Consider the following 19,219-nt stretch of genomic DNA (forward strand, 5'->3'; position numbering starts at 1 on the left):
AAGTAAGGAGGAGTGTGGGGGTGCTGGCTGAGTGAGGTATACGCCTGGGGAGGCCCTGAAATATCATCCTCACAGCCTTACTAGTTCTCCTAAATCCCCAAGAAGCTCATATTTCATGAACGTACTGCAGCCATCTGGACTGTGTCCGCTAATGAACTCCTGCACTCCATAAAAACTAAATCTGTTAACAGTTTTCAGCCATGACTCCCCTTTCTTCTCCCATAGCACAAACTCTCCCTCCCACTCATTCACAACCCCCACACTTCACCAGCACTGAACAAACACACTGCTGAGAAAGGCCAAGGAAAACTGGCTAGCTGCCTCCTGTACTGAAAGTGGGAAAGAACAAGTCTCCCACTGTGGCCCTCACCTCCTAGCAGAAAGCAAGTAAGCAAGCAAGCGAGGGAGGGAGGGAGGGAGAGAGGGAGGGAGGGAGGGAGAAAGGAATCCAATTAATCAAAATGATTTTCAGAGATAATGGCTAGTTATATCTCAGTGGAGTATACTGGGATACAGACATGCCTCCTTTACAAGCAGCCACAGATAGATATAGCTATATACTGTAGCTATAGCTGTAGATGAGATAGAGAGATAAGTTCTTAGCTTCACTTTCCTCCCCTTATTTACCGAATTTACAGAGTAAGAGTTGGAAGGGACCTTGAAAATTTTCTACAGGTAATCCTCAACTACAACAGTTTGTTTAGTGACTGAAAAATGTGACTTATGACTGTTCTGCATAATTATGACCTCCCCATAATCATGTGACAAAATTCAACCGCTTGGCAACTGGTTCATGCAATCTCACATGGACCATTTTCCGTTTAAAATGGTTGGCCATTCCAACTACAATTCCAACAACTGTCACATTATGATGTCCATGTCACTGATGAAAGGTTAGAGATTCAAGGAGCTCTCAGAACTGGCTACAAAAATCTACATGCAATTGGCAAAAGATTCCATTGCTTGCTTGAAATGCTCCCATGCTTTTGTAGTCCATTAGGATCTATTCTAGCTAAATGAATTCACGGGTCCCAAGACACTTTGCAAAAATGAGACACAATGTGTTTTCATTGGGTATGACTTCTATTCAGCTTCAAATCACAACTATGAATTGCATAAAGACAATTCATCAGAAAATATATATGATAGATCAGCCACTTGGAGTCTCAGTGCCAAAGAAGATCTTCAGTTATTTCTTCAAGTCCCTCACCTTAGGTATTAAAATAGAGCTATGGCCGCGGATAGATTCTGCAGCTCTCTGATATTAAAAGTAATTAAATTTTTAGCAACAGCTTGAGGATGCTGTTGAAAGTCAGAAAAAGTTACAGTGAGGCAATTTTGCAACAAAGTTAGGAAAAGGGGGAATGAGGTGTTCCGCATTTACTATTTACAGAAGAAACCTCCTGCAACATGGGCAGCTTAAGAGATCAGACAAAACCATTTGCCAGGCTGTTATCTTAAATGCAGCAGACCACTTACTACCAGATCTATCTTTATCTAATACACAGTCTACTTTTCCTACTGAGTATAATTCATTTCCTCCCTGGCCAGCACCTTTTCAAGATCCATTTGATCTATTCAATCTGGTATAACTCCCAAGTGGAGATGGGATTTACAGCTTCCAGGATTCTCATCTGACATGAATTCCAGTTCTGACTTTGGGGGTGGTGGTGGTGGTGGGAGGGAGAGTCTGCTTTATATATTTAACACAATTCTCAAGTGTTGCTAACAGTGTGTTAGTGGCACATTTACAATTCCCTAGCCTGGAAAATTAATTAGATAGCGGGATAGGAAGTCACCTGAGTGATCCTTTCTTGTGGATACACTACTCCGCTACATAAAAAGATTGGTTATTGATTGTGAACTCAGAAACAGAACACAGAAATTTCACTCCCCTTCATGTATTCCCAAGGCTCCATTGGGAAGAAGAAATTCTTACCTGCACATCTGTTTTCATCAGTGAAGCTCCAGCCTCCACAATGTAATGGCAGATGGTCCGCTGACGAAGCGCTGCAGCCTGATGCAAACTCGTCTCGCCACTAATAGGAAAATAAAAATGGAGAACTGGGATCAAAAGTATGTACCCTCCTCTGCTATGTTCCAAAAGATAAACAATACATAAAGGTCCAACAAAGCCCTGGCTGGAACCAGGTTCTTGTATGTTAATGTTTGCATGGCCTTCGTAAAACATGGGGATCAGTTCTTACATCAGCTAGGAAGAAAGGCTGAAGGACAGACAACAAAGAGGGAAAATCCTCCCTAGCAAGTCAGACTTAGCATTTTTTTAAAAAAAAAAGCTATTTGGAGAAAATAGCAACTTGAGGGTGAATGTGGCATCAAGAAATAAAGTTATACAGGAACAACTGACTCTGGAGATTTCTGATCTACTGAAGTTCTTCTGTAATTCCCTTGCACCAGAATTCTCTGATGACCTGCAGGCTGCCCACTTTTTCTACAAGTGGAGCTGCTGGCAGGAAAATCCACAGTCGCAAATCCTCTTTCAAAGTCAATACTAAGCAGCAGAGAAAGCTGGAATTTTAGAGGACAGGGATGAGGAAAAAGAGTAACCTTCTACTAATTTTTTTTTTTGACGTAAGAATTTATGCTTACAACACAACCTATTATGACAGCTCTCAAAGCCATGATCCCAAAGGACATACTACAAGGTTGAACTATCCTTCCCCACATACAAGACTGTCTAGAGCAGGGGTCTCCAACCTTGGCAACTTTAAAGACTTGTGGACTTCAACTCCCAGAATTCCTCAGCCAGCAAAGCAAAGTAAAGGTGGCTTAGGAATTCTGGCAGTTGAAGTCCACAAGTCTTATAGTTGCCAAGGTTGGAGACCCCTATCTAGAGTCAAATATTGCATGGGTGGCCATCAGTGGTGGGTTCCTACTGGTTCAGACTGGTTTGGCCGAACTGGTAGTAGCTTGGCAGCCAGGGTCGCTGGAACTAGCAGCGACCCAGGCCTGCCACGCCCCTGAACTGGTTTTCCCGGAGCCGCCGATGGCGTCACCATCTCGTTTTTTGCTTCTGCCCATGCGCAGAGCATTTTTTTTTTACTGCATATGCGTGCGCGGCGTGAGCCTGATCAAACCGGCAGTAGCAGCTGCAAGAATCCACCCCTGGTGGCCATACAAATTTGAATGAATAAATGAATGAACACATGAATACATAAATACACATGCACCCATATATAAAGAACTGCGTGAACTGGGAAAAAAAACCCTACTATACAAGTTCCCTTATGATTTTCTGCCACCATAACATAGAATGGACTTACTTCTCTTCTTCTGCCACATCCAAAATCTCTGCAGGAGCTGGAATAGAGAAAGAGAGAGAGAGAAAAAAGATCAATCTGCATGATATGATCCATGCCACTATTGCCCCCTTCTACGATAGCTGGAGAATCTATTTTCTTTCCACTATAGAGAAAGTGGAATAAACATTTCTCATAAATACTGAAACCATTCTGTAAAATGCATTATATTCATCTTCTAATACTTTGTATATTCTAAATCTGTTTTATATTTTCTACTTATTTATTTAGTTATATCTCACCTTTGCTATCTTTATAAGTAACGCAACATACCTAATACTCCTTTTTCCTTCCATTTTTCCCACAAGAACAACCTAGTCAGATGACTTGAGCTGAGAGAGATTGACTGCCCCAAAGTCATCCATCTGGCTTTTGTGCCTAAGGCAGGACCAGAATGCACCATTTCCTGGTTTTTAGCTTGGTGCTTTAATTCCTAGACTGGCTCTTTTCACAAAATCTATGGTTGTCATATTGCCATATTGATTTACACAGGTTCACTGATTCTCTCAGCAAACAAGAATACCATAAAGCTGCTTTGTTTGCCTATCTCCTCAGAGAAAAAGATATCAATCAACTGGAATAGTGAAGAGCACCAGATAAATCTACGGATAACTGGGCAGTGACATTATTATTCGGCTTTCTGATAGACAAGAGTTTTGTGACTGGGCAGGCAACCAGCTTCTAAGTGGCAAGCCTCAATTAATGTTATAAAAATATCTGTAACAACGTTCTCTCAAGGCTGAAGTCAGGATAGCATTTCACCCAGCCATACAACACAGTAAGAATCCAAAATAAAGAGAGTATGTTTAAATCTATTGCTCTTGTTGATTAGTTTCTTACAATGATGACTGATTAGAACAGTCTTTCTCAACCTTGGCGACTTTTAAGTCCTGTGGACTTCAACTCCCAGAATCCCCCAGCCAGCTGGCTGGGGGATTCTGGGAGTTGAAGTCCACAGGACTTCAAGTCGCCAAGGTTGAGAAACTCTGGATTAGAACAATCACAGCTGAGAAAGTCATCCATTTTGCTGACCTGACTTACCGTTTTCAATTATGTACTTCACAATCTCCTTACTCCCTGATTTGACAGCATGGTGAAGGACAGTTTGGCCTGTGGGATCACGCATCATCAAGTCTTTGCCAGCCCGGTGCAATTCTTTGAACTAGAGCGACACAGAATCACTTGAAATCAGCCACAATACAGACATTACTGAGGTAAGCCTCAATCAAAGCAATTTACACAAAAGTTTAAAACAAGCAGCAACAAAAGGAGATTACTGGAAAAAGAAGTTAACAGTTAATCACTTGGATTGTGGTGTGAGCCAGAAGCAATTAAAAAGGCCTTTCCAGCAAAAGGATGTTTCAGTCTCCCATTCAAAAGAAAGTATTACTGGATGTAATCAGAGGCAGCTGATCTGATATATTTAGAGAATCTGTGTTCTTCTCTGCATTCACTGTTTCACATAAAAGAGTAACTTTGCAGCCAAATCCTATTTCTGTGCTGGTAACAGTGAGGGACATCTGGCAGGTGGACTTAACCAGGTGCTACATCATCCACATCAAAGGCATTGCTTTATCATCCAAGAGAGTCGAATGGCCAGGTCTCTTCTGCTTTATTCACTGGTTGCTAAATCTCAGTTAACTAAAAACAATTTTCTTTCACATACTATGCTAGGACCAAAAAAACAAACAATATTATGATGAAATGCCTTAGTTATACACCATGCTAAGATAATGGCTGACATCCTGTAACACACCAAACCACACATTATCTAACCCACTTCACCCTGAAATAAGGTAGTATGCAAGTCCAATCATAATAACAGGATTGATCCTGATGCATCAGAACTACAAAGCCCTATTGTGATCAATAAAAAGAATATTGCCAAAATGGAATGTGAAAAATATTGTTGCAGAGCATAAAAAGCAGAGAAGTTGAACTGAACAGCCTGCTCATACATTACAAGGGTCCAAAGTATTAATGCTTTATAAATAGTAATTACTCAGTTTCATCACAATTCTTCCTGTCTTCTTATCCTCTATCTTCTTAGAGGATATGAACACTATTAAGAGACTTTAATGGAATAATCTGATGGGCTTTTATTTCTCTTTGTTGAAACAAGTACTGTCTTAACTTATAGTTGGCTCGAGGAACACATCCTAAATCTCCCTGTAATACAATGTAATAAAGGCTGTATTATAGCTACTTCTGACACAGAGTATAAAAAAGTGCCAAATTGCCCTGAATTCTGAAAAAATAGATACAAAGAGGACATCCAACATATTTCTAGCAGAGATCATTACGGACAAGGAGTTGGAATTAGGATTTTCATCTGACTTCAGCAGGATTAGTTAGTACTGCTGAAGTAGCTTGGTCTAGTGGTTAAGGCAGCAGGCTAGAAACCAGGAGACTGTGAGTTCTAGTCTTGCCTTAAACACAAAACTAGTTGAATGACCTTGGATCAATCACCCTTGCTTGGCCCTAGGAAGCAGGAAATGGCAAACCAGTTCCAAAATCTTGCCAAGAATGTTGTAGGGACTTGTCCATGAAGTTGCCCGGAGTCAAAACTAACACGAAAGCATACCCATCCATACATAAAGTAGAAAATGCTGTGCTATGACACTCTTAAGTGTACTGCAAATGAATACTGGACGGGTATGATGGATCCATACAACTGGAATTCATTCGAGTTCTTAGACGTCTGTCATTCTAACTGAAAGTGTTAAGTTGTAACTTGTCTAAATACCTTTATTGGAAAATTAAACGCAATTCTCTTCATACCTTCTAGGTGTCACAATGCAGTTCTGACAGAAACAGGAGGCCCTCAGTGAGCCAATGCAGAATTCACTGGATGAAAGGGCCACCTGGCTTAAAGGAAATCTGCACTGGAGGTGAAGGCTAACAAACAAGCTGAAATCAACAAGTCAAGTGGCACCACTAAGAGATTGGGAAGAGATTGAGAAGTAACGCAAATAGAACCGTTACATACAACCCTAAATAAAACCACTAGGGATGATCTTGCTGTGGCATAGGCACTATATTCTTCTCAACATTGCAGCTTGATTTTAGCCCAACAGAGCTGTTACCTTGGAGAAATCGTTATTCTTGGCAGCGTCTATCAAAGCATCATCTGTAAAAGAAGAGACCGCAGAGTGCAAAATGAAGTAGTTGACAAAAAGATGGCAAGACATGTGAGGAAGACAAATACCAAAGAAACAGCAACTGGAGGTGCGGGGGGGGGGGGGGGAGGGAAGGCTGACAATAATTCTGCTTAGGGATAGAAACTGGTTAATGAACACAGAGATAATTGCCCAGAGAACCTCATAAAATTGCTTGTGACTTTTTGTATACTGCTATGTTCATTAGGATAACTCTTACTTCCATCAATATCAGACAAGTTGCAACCCGAAACTTATAGAGCTTTTAATCAGGAGGGAGAAGCCTGTGATTTCACTCTCATTCATAAGTAAGAATAGAATCCTAGTGTGAAAAGGGAGAGAAAGGGCAGGTTTTTTTTCTTTTGTGAGATTAGGAATTGGATCCCTCACTATTATGTATGTATGTATGTATGTATGATGTATATGTATATACATGTATGTTTGTATACACACAAACATATGTATATGTATATGTGTGTGTGTATATATGTGTAAAAAGCTCCCAATTAAGTGAATGGGAGCTTCATTCCTATGGAAACCTATAGGACACAGCAGGAAAAGAAAGTGATGTGAATCCCTGTCTTAGGCTCCTAATTTACATGGTAAAAATAATCAACAAAATTTGGTTTTCTGCATGTAAACTTTTCTGACATGGAATGTAAGCTCCATCAGTCTGTCCGGAAGAGATAAGGCTCTCAAAATTTAGATGCAAAATATATGTTGCTGTGGAGGCAAGATAATTTATTCAAATTCACCATTTCCTGAGTAAATGTTCTATTGTTTACATTTCAATAGAAGATGATGGCTTGAACTGTCGAGTCCTTGGTGCTCTCTGAGCTTGTTTGTTTGCTTGCAGATCCTGTTTATTACACAACTACAGTGGTAATGATGGTTCCTGGACTAGGGCATTGTTTTCTACTTGAAATAGGGGGAAGAAAACAGCAGCCCCACCAACACTGAACTGGTAAGTTACTGTACATAAACAGGGAACAAACCTCACATTCACTAGCACTGATGATACTACCTATAATGGAATGTCTGTAAACAAAACAACCAAGAGAGCACCAAGGGCTTCACTAAACAACCAAGAGAGCACCAAGGGCTTCACCAAGGGCTTCACTAAACACTTCACTGCTCTTAGCTACTCATTTTTATAGACGTAGATATAGTATACAGGATGATGCTTGAGACTTGTGAAATTCCTTGATCTTCACAGGTTGCTGATATTGTTTTCTTTTTCCTGCAACTCCAAACCTCACACCTAATGCACAGCTCACAGGTGGAGACCTTAATCCTGCCACTTTTCTTTCCATCCCATGCTGCTACAGGTTGTAGGAAGTTATCACCTAGCCCTCTCCCAGAAAAATGAAATATCCTAGGAAATATTGAAAAGGCAGAATATTATATTTTCCTGGATGTGAAAAAGGGAGAAACACATTTTAAACACTAAATTCCTACAGCTTCCTGCCCATCCCCACTTTTGTCAATGGGCCATTAAGAAGGCCAAGCTAGTCCACTTTACATAATAAAGAGTTCTCCTCTTCAGCTGTGATGGGATTAAGGCAGGATAATAAGCCTTTACTCAACTGACCACATGGCATCTGAACTCAATCAAACCTGAATTCAAAACAGCCTAGAGGGTTGCCCCTGCATGGGCCCATGTGAGTCTGGCAACCAATCAGAATACATTTCTTACACAGGAACAGGAAACAGATAGGTGGGGCAGAACAGATTATAAAAATCCCTGCAAGCCCTTCTTCAGCCCTTCTCTTCCCTTCTCTTCCCTTCTCTTCCCTTCTCTTCCCTTCTCTTCCCTTCTCTTCCCTTCTCTTCCCTTCTCTTCCCTTCTCTTCTCTTCTCCACCAACATTGAAGCATGTGATCACCTTTGCTGTTCAGGGCTCAGGCCATGTGGTCCTGTCCACCATTAAAACCATCTTTCCAAGCAGCTTCCATGTCTCCAGTGTCTTTTTCCCCACTTGGAGCCGAACCCAGAAGGACATTTCTTCCAACAATTGGCGACCCAGATGGGACTCCAAGCTAGCCTAACAAATGGATATGGCCCAGGTAAGCCTCCCATGCCGGCACAGACCCCATTGAGTCTGTGGGTGGACTTTATCTTGGCCTTAGCCATTTGGATCTAGGCTTTAAAGGGGTTTTGAGTTTGAGCTCAAAGGCTGCCTGGAAAGAAGGTGAGTACCTCTAAATTTTAATTCTCTAAAATTTAATTTTAAAGCATGGGAAATGTGTGTATGCCTGCCTGTGTGTGACTAGTGTGTGTGAAAATGGATGGAAAAGTGAATGGATTTTTTATTTTTTGTTGTTGCTGCTGTTTTTGTCCTGTGAGAGAAAAAAAGCTAAAGCCCATAAGAAAGTTAGTGAGAAAAATGGAGGTACGCATACCCGCTCCGACAGCACCCCTCCTGGGTCACTGTGCGGCTGGTCCTCCGGGTCTCTTTCCCCAAGACTTGAAACTGTAAGAAAAGTCCCTGCGTGAAAGGGCGCGAATCGAAAGTCCCTGCGTGAAAGGGCGCGAATCGAGAGAAGGTTCCCGCGGTGAGGAACGCGATAAAAGTCCCTCCGAAGGGCACCCCCAGAAAAGTCCCTCCGAAGGGCACCAATAAGACCCTCCGAAGGGCAAACAGAGAAAGTCCCTTCAAAAGGGCGCGAAAGGTCCTCTAAGGACGCGAAAGTAAAGTGGGGAAATACGAAGTGGCAAACCCAGCTAGGACGAAGTGAACCCACATCTAAACGGGATCATGGGAAGCGGTAGCTCGAGGGTAGCCATGGAAACCCCCCTAGGGAAGTTGTTGGGGGCCTGGGACGAAAAGCAAATGCCCGTCCTGGCCGGAATGAAGAAAAAAAAGAGCAGATTGTAGAAAATGGGCTTTGCTGAAAGATGATACAGGAAAAACTAATTTGGCTGAAAAGGTATTTAAAAGGAAATGGTGGGATTTCTTTTTTTTTTTCTCTTGTCTGTCTCTTTCTCTGTCTTCTATGTAACCACGTGGTTTTTGTTTGTTAAGATTTGTGCCTTCCCCAATTTAACTGAAATTCATGGTGGGAATGATTTTGTTTTTCCCTCTTTGTCTGTGTGTGTGTATGTCTAAGTCTTTGTGCACCCTCAAGGTAATTGTAACTAAGATGTCTCCAATCCAAAAGACAAGAATTTTAGAGTGTTCAAAGAAAGAAAGGAGTAAACTGGCAGAAATTACCTTCGCTCAGTTTGTTGGGCCCACAAAAACTGAGTGAAGGTGGAGGGAATCTTTGCTTTGCATCTGTTTTGGCCAGCAGAGACAGAGTAAAGATACTTTTTTCTTCCTTCCTTCCTTGCCTATACCTTAAAGTAACAACCCAGGAAATGTTTGCAAGAAAAGTTTCATCTAAATGATTTTACCTGTCCATTTCTTTCCTGGAGCATGTGAATCCAGACCCCATTTCTCATCTGTGATATCCCCATAATGTTTATCTGTTTATCTGCTTAGTAACTAATGGTTTTATTTTTTTCAAACTCTGCCTGCAAGCTATCTACCCCCCCCCACGCCCCTCCCTTACCTCTAATCCTCCAACAATGCCTTTTCTGTGGGGGAGGGAACCTTGTTCTCATGTCTTTCAGCCCTAGAAGATTGTACTCTTCAGGTGAGTATAGATTTTTTTTCCCTTTGGGGGGGAGGAGGAGAGTGTTGCCTTGTGTGTGCATGTATGAAATGAAGGAAATTCCTACTAAAGGTTTGCCTTCAACCTGAGTAAAAACCCTCTGCACATTTTTCTGACCAACCTACTCTTATTAGTCCTAAAGTAAAAACCTGGCCTCCAGAAGGCAGTTTTGATTTAGATTTTGTCAACAAATTTGCTGATTTTCTGGCCACCATCAGATGAATCAAGGGCCCCACCCAGATGCAAATGATGTGTTAATGAAAGTCTCCATACATCTTGATATTTAAAAATGCCAGCGCGTGCTGGGATATCAAGATAGAATTTGGATCTTTAAAAATTAGCCAGCATCCGCTGGCAGGTCCAAATTAGAAACGAACACCCCAGGGCAGAGACAGGTATTAACAATCTAGTGCTTAAGGAAATAGGACAACGGGGTCACTTCAAGCAAAAGTAAGAAATTTAGCAGGTAACAAAAAGGTAAAGCCTGTCTGAATGGAAGACCTAGGTAATTGGACTTGATTAATTTGATGTAATGTCTGTTAAGAAATTCTGTGTGTGTGCGCGTGATCATTTCCAGACCTGGAGGGAAGTTGAGATCCTTTAATAATAGAAAATGGAGCTCATTGGCTTATGTACAGCTCCCTGAAGTAATTGTAATAACTGCCTTGCATGAAGAACGAATGAAATGGGATTTTTGTATGTGAAATTAATGATTGCAGTGCAAATGTGAGTATGTTGATGGTAAAGTTGGTATGAATGTAGTTTGATTCCCTTTCATATAAAGAAGCAGTCAGTTACAAGGTTGTTTAATGGTATGTGTGTGTATGCATGTGTGTTATCATTTCCAAACCTGAAGGGAGGGTGAGATCCTCTAATAAAAGAAAATGAAGCTTGGTGGCTTGTGAAAAAAAAAAAGCTTCCTGAAATACCTATGATTGTTTGGCATGAGCAAGCACGAAGGTCTGATTGCAATATGAATGTGAGTATGTGTCCCTCATGCCCCAGGGAGTGATAAGTGAATGGATGCAGAGATCCACGTGATTGCCTGTGTGAATCCCCCCCCCCCCTCTTCCTTCTGGGTCATTCTTTGGAGGGAAGTAGGAAAAGCGGGGAGAATGAATGTCTGCTCATTTTACCATGAGTGTGTGTATGAAATGCCCCAGTGATACCTGTGAATGCCTCTGGGCATCCCCCCCCCCTCCTTCTTTCCCTCCTTCCTTTTGGGTCATTAAAGGCTGAAATTTTTTCTCCTCACTTTAACCACTTTTCCCCCCCCTCTCTTCTGAGAAATTTGGAGTAAATGGGTGATCTGCTCCGCTTACCTTTCACTATTGTGATCTTTTATCTGCATATAAAATTATGCAGTTACATTTCTTTGCTCTGAATACAATTTTGATTTTTTTTTCTTGAAATTTTTGAGGTTTAAAATGCTTAATTAAACCTATAAAAAGGAATGATTTTGAGATGTTTTGCTTACATTTGTAAATGTTTTAACATACTTAATGAGAATTTGCTTCCATCTGAATGGAATTTGATATTTTGGAGTGTTGACTCAAAGTACCTTTTTTTTTTTTTAAATTGCATTTTTTTTTAAAAGCTGTTCTTCTTACCTCCCTCTTTTACACCTGAGTGCATTTTTAAACGCTTATGAGTCAAGGTGCTCTACCCTATGAGATTTTGTTTGTTTGTTTGTTTGCAACACAAGTTGTTGTCCGTCTTGGAAATTTACTCATCTTACTGCAAAAGTGTTTCAATCATACAGGCAGTGGGAATGTCATGTTCCATGAAATTTACATCGTCTACCTACTGAAATAATGTTTGGATTTCCACACTTGGACAGAATGGGTGATATTCCACAACATGAGACTAAAGATATGTCTGTAAAGAACTGTATTCTTGGCCTCTCCTCTTTTTTTTTAACCTCAGAAACACAGGACTGCTAGCTCAAACCATAACTCTCCAATTTGCTGCTGGTGATTGCCTCCTGATAAAACCTGACATGAGGAGAAAAAAAAAAACTTAGCCAAGCCTGGGACAGACTACCAAGACTGACTGACCACTCTTACCAGCCTTACCACCAAACCAAGCATGCCACCCTAGCAGACATGAAAGAACCCTAAAGGAGATGAAGAAGTAAAGACCAAAAGACTCTCTTCTATCCCCAGAAGACAGCTGTAAAGACTATGGGGGAGGGTGGAAACTGATTGTAAAGTTTTGTTTCTTTGCCTCCCTCACAGAAATTGTAATTGTAATTCTTCTTTCCTGTCTCATTTATATTGTAATCAGTTTAATGTATTCATGTAAGAATTGTATTTGAGAATGGCTAGCACAGCAAGTTCTGAACACCTTAGATTTCTGGCTGGTGGGAGGGAAATTTTGTCCAAAATGTCTGTATTTTCTGTATTGTAGAAGCAGCTACACACACACACACACACACACACACACAAAGAGAGAGGGAGAGAGAGAGGCTCCATTCAGAACTAGATTGAAACTATCTCCTTGACTTAACTCCACAAAGCTTTTCCTAGGTTGATTTTGCCCTTGCACAAAAGCAGATATCTCCCTTTTAATCCCATGGGGGAGGGTCAGTTCCCCTCAGGCAATTCCCCCACTTGAAGAGTAGCAGAAAGGATCTTCAAAACTCAAACCCTGTGACTCAATTAAAAAAAAAAAATGCTGCTGCCCAGTTGCCCAGTAAAGCAGGACATGTTGCACTGGTGGTCTCTGATAGGAGTCCCTGGGCTCATTGTGTGTAACTTTAAAAAAAATACTAAATAGCTTGTATTGCACACTAGCTAAACTCAATTTGGCCTCACTAAAATAGGAGCCAGGGCAAGTTAAAGAAATCCCTTGGAAATGGGCAGCCTGTACTTCTTTAAAAGGAAGAATCCTTCAATGGCTGTGAAGTTTTTTTGGGACTTCTGCTTGCTTGTAGTCTGGAAGCTCACAGAAAGTGATATCAAACACCTGAAAATAATTGGCATGGTAAATTGGATATTGTAAATTTCTTTCCAGAAATTGTGCCCTGGTTGCTAAGACCTTCATGGTTAAAAGCTCTCTGGGAGCCACTGAAGGGATCCTTCTGCTGCCTCTTTCAATGCTTTTCCATCAGAAAAATTAAGTTTCCCTGATCTGACCGATTTTATCTTTTGTCAAAAACATGTGCGTTCCACTCACATTTTTTTGAAAAAAAAAAAAGGAGGGATTGTAGGAAGTTATCACCTAGCCCTCTCCCAGAAAAATGAAATATCCTAGGAAATATTGAAAAGGCAGAATATTATATTTTCCTGGATGTGAAAAAGGGAGAAACACATTTTAAACACTAAATTCCTACAGCTTCCTGCCCATCCCCACTTTTGTCAATGGGCCATTAAGAAGGCCAAGCTAGTCCACTTTACATAATAAAGAGTTCTCCTCTTCAGCTGTGATGGGATTAAGGCAGGATAATAAGCCTTTACTCAACTGACCACATGGCATCTGAACTCAATCAAACCTGAATTCAAAACAGCCTAGAGGGTTGCCCCTGCATGGGCCCATGTGAGTCTGGCAACCAATCAGAATACATTTCTTACACAGGAACAGGAAACAGATAGGTGGGGCAGAACAGATTATAAAAATCCCTGCAAGCCCTTCTTCAGCCCTTCTCTTCCCTTCTCTTCCCTTCTCTTCCCTTCTCTTCTCTTCTCCACCAACATTGAAGCATGTGATCACCTTTGCTGTTCAGGGCTCAGGCCATGTGGTCCTGTCCACCATTAAAACCATCTTTCCAAGCAGCTTCCATGTCTCCAGTGTCTTTTTCCCCACTTGGAGCCGAACCCAGAAGGACATTTCTTCCAACAAGGTGTTAAGATTAACTTTGTGTTGCTGTGACATTTTCTCCCAAATGTTGTGAGTTGAGGAAGGCAAAGCAAATGCTTCTTGCCTTCAAAACAATCATCCAAGCAGACTTCCCCAAGTAGGGATCCAGCCACTTTACATTCCTATTGTAGCAGGGATGAATAAAACTTTAATTTTCCTGCATTAGAACACATTGCATGGTGCTCTAGTCTGGCCCCTGCTTGTAGTTCTGTAATGCTCTTTTATCTAAACATCACTTATATATGCTAAAAGTAAAACTCCACTGCAAGCTGTACTAAAACGCTAAAACTCTTTTCAAATCTGGACATGCCCCAATGTGAGATTTCACCTTCAAGAGCAAGCACACTGATGATCAAATTTCTTTCCCTAAGCGTGAATATTCCGATAAATATAACTGGACACAGCACTGATGCTTCTCACTTCCAGGTTTGTATCTGTTATGCTAAAAAAAGTTAGGAACAAATTATACTGCAAGGCCATAAAGTGAACCAAAGGTCTCACCTTTAAGGGTCTGGCTGCTGTCCATTGCTGAGCTGGAAGAACAAAACAAGAAAGATTCAAAGCTAAAAAACAAGTCCTTCCTGTTCAAATCCCTCCCTTCCGTAAGAATTCCTACTCTATTTGCCTAGGATCAAAGATACAGAATAGGAAGATCTTGGTGTTCCTACAGATTAGTAATTCTGATTCGTGCTATTTAAGGAATTAAGCCGTTTGAAGTAAGTAGCTGATCCATGAAGTTTTTAGGAATTCATATCCTCTCATCCTGGCTTGTTCACCCAGTTTGAACCACTATGCCATTCTGTTAAAATTAAAATAGACTATCCAATATTTCAATTACTGAGGCTTGTGGGTATAGAGAGTAAGGAATATGACCTTGGCACAAGTGTTGTTGCCCAGGTAAAAAGCACTAATGTGCTTTTTAAAGTCCAGAACATTTAGATAACCTTTGGAACTGGCTCAGACTGACACTTTCTGAACTTTATTCACTGAACTAAGAGAATGAGGAAGAGGAGAAGGAGGAACAGCACAACCAGACTTGCAAAATGCTGTTGGTACAGTCAATCTCAATAGAAGTTGTTGGAGCCATCCTGCGGAGTTGCTTTCATGGTCTGGTATTTTTAATGGAGCTGACAAATAAGGCCTCCTATCCCAATTCAAAGATTCATTCCCTATTTTGTATTAATCTATTTTTCCTTGGGGTCCTTCCCTTAATCTAGCCTGGTCTTTCTTACCTCTAGTCCCCAAGCAGACAGCCTCACCTGGAGACTGGTGTAGATGGTGGTGAAATTGGGAGAGGAAGGTGTTGCTTTGTAGGTGTTGAGGGAACATCAACAAGATCAGGCATGGCAGATGTGCCCACTGTTTGAGTGCGCACCAGTTCTGGGTCTAACACAAACAACTCATCCTGGGTGATTTCTGTTACATAATTAAGATGTTCCTGGAAGTATACAGATACATAATTTTAGGGACAGAATTAATTTTTCTACCATTATTAACTAGTGAGAACCTCAATCAATATCATTTGATAATATGTAGCAAACCACTGTAATTGTTCTTTTCTATGTAGGTAAAGGTTCCCTTCACACGTATGTGCTAGTCATTCCCGACTCTAGGGGGCGGTGCTCATCTCAGTTTCAAAGCTGAAGAGGCGATGCTGTGCGAAGACAGTCTTCGTGGTAATGTGGCCGGCATTACTAAACCCTGAAGGCGCATGGAAGGAACGCTGTTACTTTCCCACCAAAGGTCCCTGTTTTTCTACTTGCATTTTTACATGCTTTTGAACTGCTAGGTTGGCAGAACCTGGGACAAGTAACGGGAGCTCACTCCGTTACGCGGTGCTAGGGATTCAAACTGCAGAACTGCTGACCTTTCTGATCGACAAGCTCAGGGTCTTAGCCACTGAGCCACCACATCCCTTCTTTTTCTATATAAATACATCAAAAATAAACAGAAAAACATCTAGCTTGAGATAGTAACTATTTCTGAAAAAGAATTCATTCATTAGTCCTTATAGTACTGAATATTTTAAAAACAAATGAAAACCAACATGTTTGCCAAAAATCATGCTATTCCATAAAAGGCATGAAAATGTACTTTTTATTTTTTATTTATTGGAGAAGCTCATTGTCCATGTCTTTGCAAAACAAAGTAAAGCTCACCTGGGCACGGTCTATTCTATAAAAACGATCTGCTGTGGTTGCTGTAAACGAAATACATAAGTTAATTAGTATTGATACAGAATCCCAGCAAGTTATTAAGTGCTTTCATTCATTTTCTCAATAATTTAACTGACATTGTCTACCTATTTCCCAATATATCTGTGTAGCTGCAAGCCCTGGAATTCCCTTTCCAAAGGGACAATTGGAAGATGTTGAATTCTGAGCCCAAGGCTGCATTCCATAATTGAATGCTGAATACAATACGCCTGACATATAGCCTTGGCAATGTTAGCCACTTTGATAAAACATGATTTACTGCATTAAGGTAAGCAGATTACATTATTCTCTTATTTTTAGTCATGTTTGAGTACAAATAAAAAACCAGCTTCATTAAAGTGTGCTTCCCTTTTCCTTGATGCATGTTTGTGTATGCCGAGTATGGTGAGTTTTGACATTCATTTAAAAGTCTACTCGGTGTGACACATGTGCATGTCACACTGAATATATTGTTAAAAGTCACTTTCATACCTTGACATTTAAACTGATAGGTTATTATCATCACTATCTGCTAATCAATGAAAGAATAATAAAAATTAAATAAAATCCATTGAGTGCCAGGGATTCATGTTAGCAGGAGGTACTCCCATCTTTGACAGCTTAAGTGACATAAAGATTTCCATGAGGAATAAAGCAAGAACCGGCTGCTCCTAAATGTTTTATTATTATTCTCCACCAAGATCAGCAGGTGCATACACCCCCCCAGTTAGGATAATGTAAGGGAACTCAGGCAAGCATTTCGTGCTTTTTTGTATAGGCTTTCGGAATATGACTGCAACTAGGTGAATAATTCGCTGCTGTCTAATGATTTTTCAATTCTTTTCCAGAAGATTCCTGACTCATTTCGCTTATCCTCAAAGGCTAAGGTAGATTAGCAAGTAGATAGGATACAAGCCATGATACTAAGACAATTCCTTTACTGACATTGCTTCAGCAACATGTTAGAAAGCTGTCTTCTTCCATCCAACAACAGGGGAATTTGCTGCCTTACTCAAAAGTCATGGCTGGGTTATAAAGAAAATATAGAGGTACCCACTTTCCCAGTTTGTGGCCCTTCTGATATGTGGAACTTCCAATGCATCCAAAACCCAGGAGTAAGTGGCTGAGCTGTATGGAAGTGGAGGGGAAGCACTCAAACCCAACAGATCAGAATCACCATTCCTCTTGTTTTGCACTGTACCAAGGCTCCGGGCATAAGAGAGCATTCAGCTAGGAACTACGGGGAACTACAGCCCAGGTGGCTAAATTTTGTGGACTTCCCTTACCTCTATTGGATTTTCAGAATGCCGTGGCCAAGGGGAGGTTGCTATGGCTGGACCCTAGGAAGACTGGGGAATTCTCTTTGGGAATAGAGCAGAAGTGATGGGGAAGGGAGGGGAGCTCATGACACAAGCCAGAGCAGATTAGAAGAGTGAAAGAGCCTCGTTTATCCTGTCCCGGGGAGAGATTTACAGTCACAGAGCTGTTGATGAAGGCCAGTAATTCAACCATTTTAATGAGCCTGTGTTGCCCCTGAATACCACTCCAGCTTTTTTCCATTGACACATTTCCCCCTGTTTGGAACATGCTGCTGGGAAACTGGCAGAAAAAGAGAAAACAATCTGCAGCAACAATATCTGGGAACAGGATCCTCATATAGGGGCACAAAAGAGATGGCCTTTTCTCACTGGGATCCCATAGTCAAATGTGCCCATGTGCCTGTATGTTGAGCATCAGGGTTGGTGATTTCATCTCTTTATTTGGGAACCAGATTACAAGATGATGTACATTTGGAAGAACTATTTCCTCTATTCCTTGTGAATAAGGGATGGATTGGAGTGAACAAGAGGCTAATAACTGACACCAATAGAACATTAGTATCCTACAGTTCCTTGAGGGAGTAGAAATAGAGAAAAGATTTTAAAAACCCAGAAAAAAAGGATGAAGGGAGACAGGCAGTTAAGAAGTATGAAAAGCACACAAACAAATGGAATCAGGAGGAAAGCAGATGAATTAACTCTTTCTTTCTCTCTTACACACCTTGATTAAAAGGGAGAATGCAGAATAAAGTTCAATCTACCAGCATTATATAAAAAGAACCTGCAGTGACATGAATCTCTCCCAGTGTCCTCCTCAGTCTTGATTGTGGCCTGCCCGTTTTTACTTTCTGCACTCTCCACTATCTATCCCGGTTAAATCTCACTGTCTCTCATGTTGTCCTCCTCTATTAGATCTCTTAAGAGCTTTGTTCCAATTGCCTACTATAACCTTACTGAAGGGAGGCCCGGAGGGATGTGCTGTATCGCCAGACTCCAAAGACCATGCAAGCTGCTCCCTGTGTGTTTGGGAACTTACTCCAGCTTTGCTTCAGGGAGACAAAAGCTCCTATTGTCTGAGCCTGTGGGAGAGTCTCAGAGTCTTGCTTAAACTAAAACCTTAAAAAGAGCTGAAGCGTGCTACTAAAAGTGAAAAGTGCAGCTGAAAGCTTTAGGAAGGCCTTCAGGTAGGGGGCAAATTGCAGCTGGGAAAGAAGTTGGAACAAAACTGTGTTTGTAAACAAGTTTTTGCTGCCCTGCGGAGCACTTGGGAATTTTTGCAAAACACAGCTGGTTGGGTCACAGGCCCAGCGAGGGGGGGGGGGGGAGAATGAAATCAATTATTACTTTGCCTTCACTTGTTACTCCCCCCAACCCCCCCAAAAGCTATAATTGAATTTGATGCACAAAAGGTAAATTTCAATTGCAGCATATTTATTGGTATTCACTGTTTGTGCGAATCCTTAGCTAAGTTGTGATGAAACTGCTTTAGCTTCCTCAGCCTTTTCCTGTAGAGCCATCTGCTGGCCAAGGAGTAAATCTAACTTAGGCATCATTCCATCCAACAAGGACAAATGGCAACGGATGCCAATGGGAGTTTATACTTAAAATTGGTAACGGATGCCAATGGGAGTTTGTCCCTAAAATTTTGGATAAGTCAAAAAGGTTCTGCAATTGAACGAAAGTGAAGCTTGTTCAAGACATTTCCTTGAAGCC

The 19,219-nt window shown here is 41.1% G+C and overlaps 1 protein-coding gene across 9 annotated transcripts in view; it reads right to left on the reverse strand.

The window, feature by feature from the left end:
• DGKZ (diacylglycerol kinase zeta) overlaps positions 1-19,219 on the reverse strand; it is a 135,545-nt gene that overhangs the window by 4,643 nt on the left and 111,683 nt on the right. For all 9 annotated transcript variants that reach the window (XM_081939229.1, XM_081939226.1, XM_081939227.1 and 6 more), the window contains 7 exons: positions 16,152-16,192; positions 15,252-15,430; positions 14,494-14,525; positions 6,407-6,450; positions 4,362-4,482; positions 3,285-3,321; positions 1,940-2,039 (listed from right to left, as the gene is read on the reverse strand). In XM_081939229.1, the coding sequence (XP_081795355.1) occupies positions 1,940-2,039; positions 3,285-3,321; positions 4,362-4,482; positions 6,407-6,450; positions 14,494-14,525; positions 15,252-15,430; positions 16,152-16,192 (554 nt within the window). The remainder of the gene's footprint in view (positions 1-1,939; positions 2,040-3,284; positions 3,322-4,361; positions 4,483-6,406; positions 6,451-14,493; positions 14,526-15,251; positions 15,431-16,151; positions 16,193-19,219) is intronic.

The sequence above is a fragment of the Natrix helvetica genome (assembly GCF_964273705.1).
Source record: "Natrix helvetica genome assembly, chromosome: 1".
Classification (NCBI taxonomy): Eukaryota; Metazoa; Chordata; class Lepidosauria; order Squamata; family Natricidae; genus Natrix; species Natrix helvetica.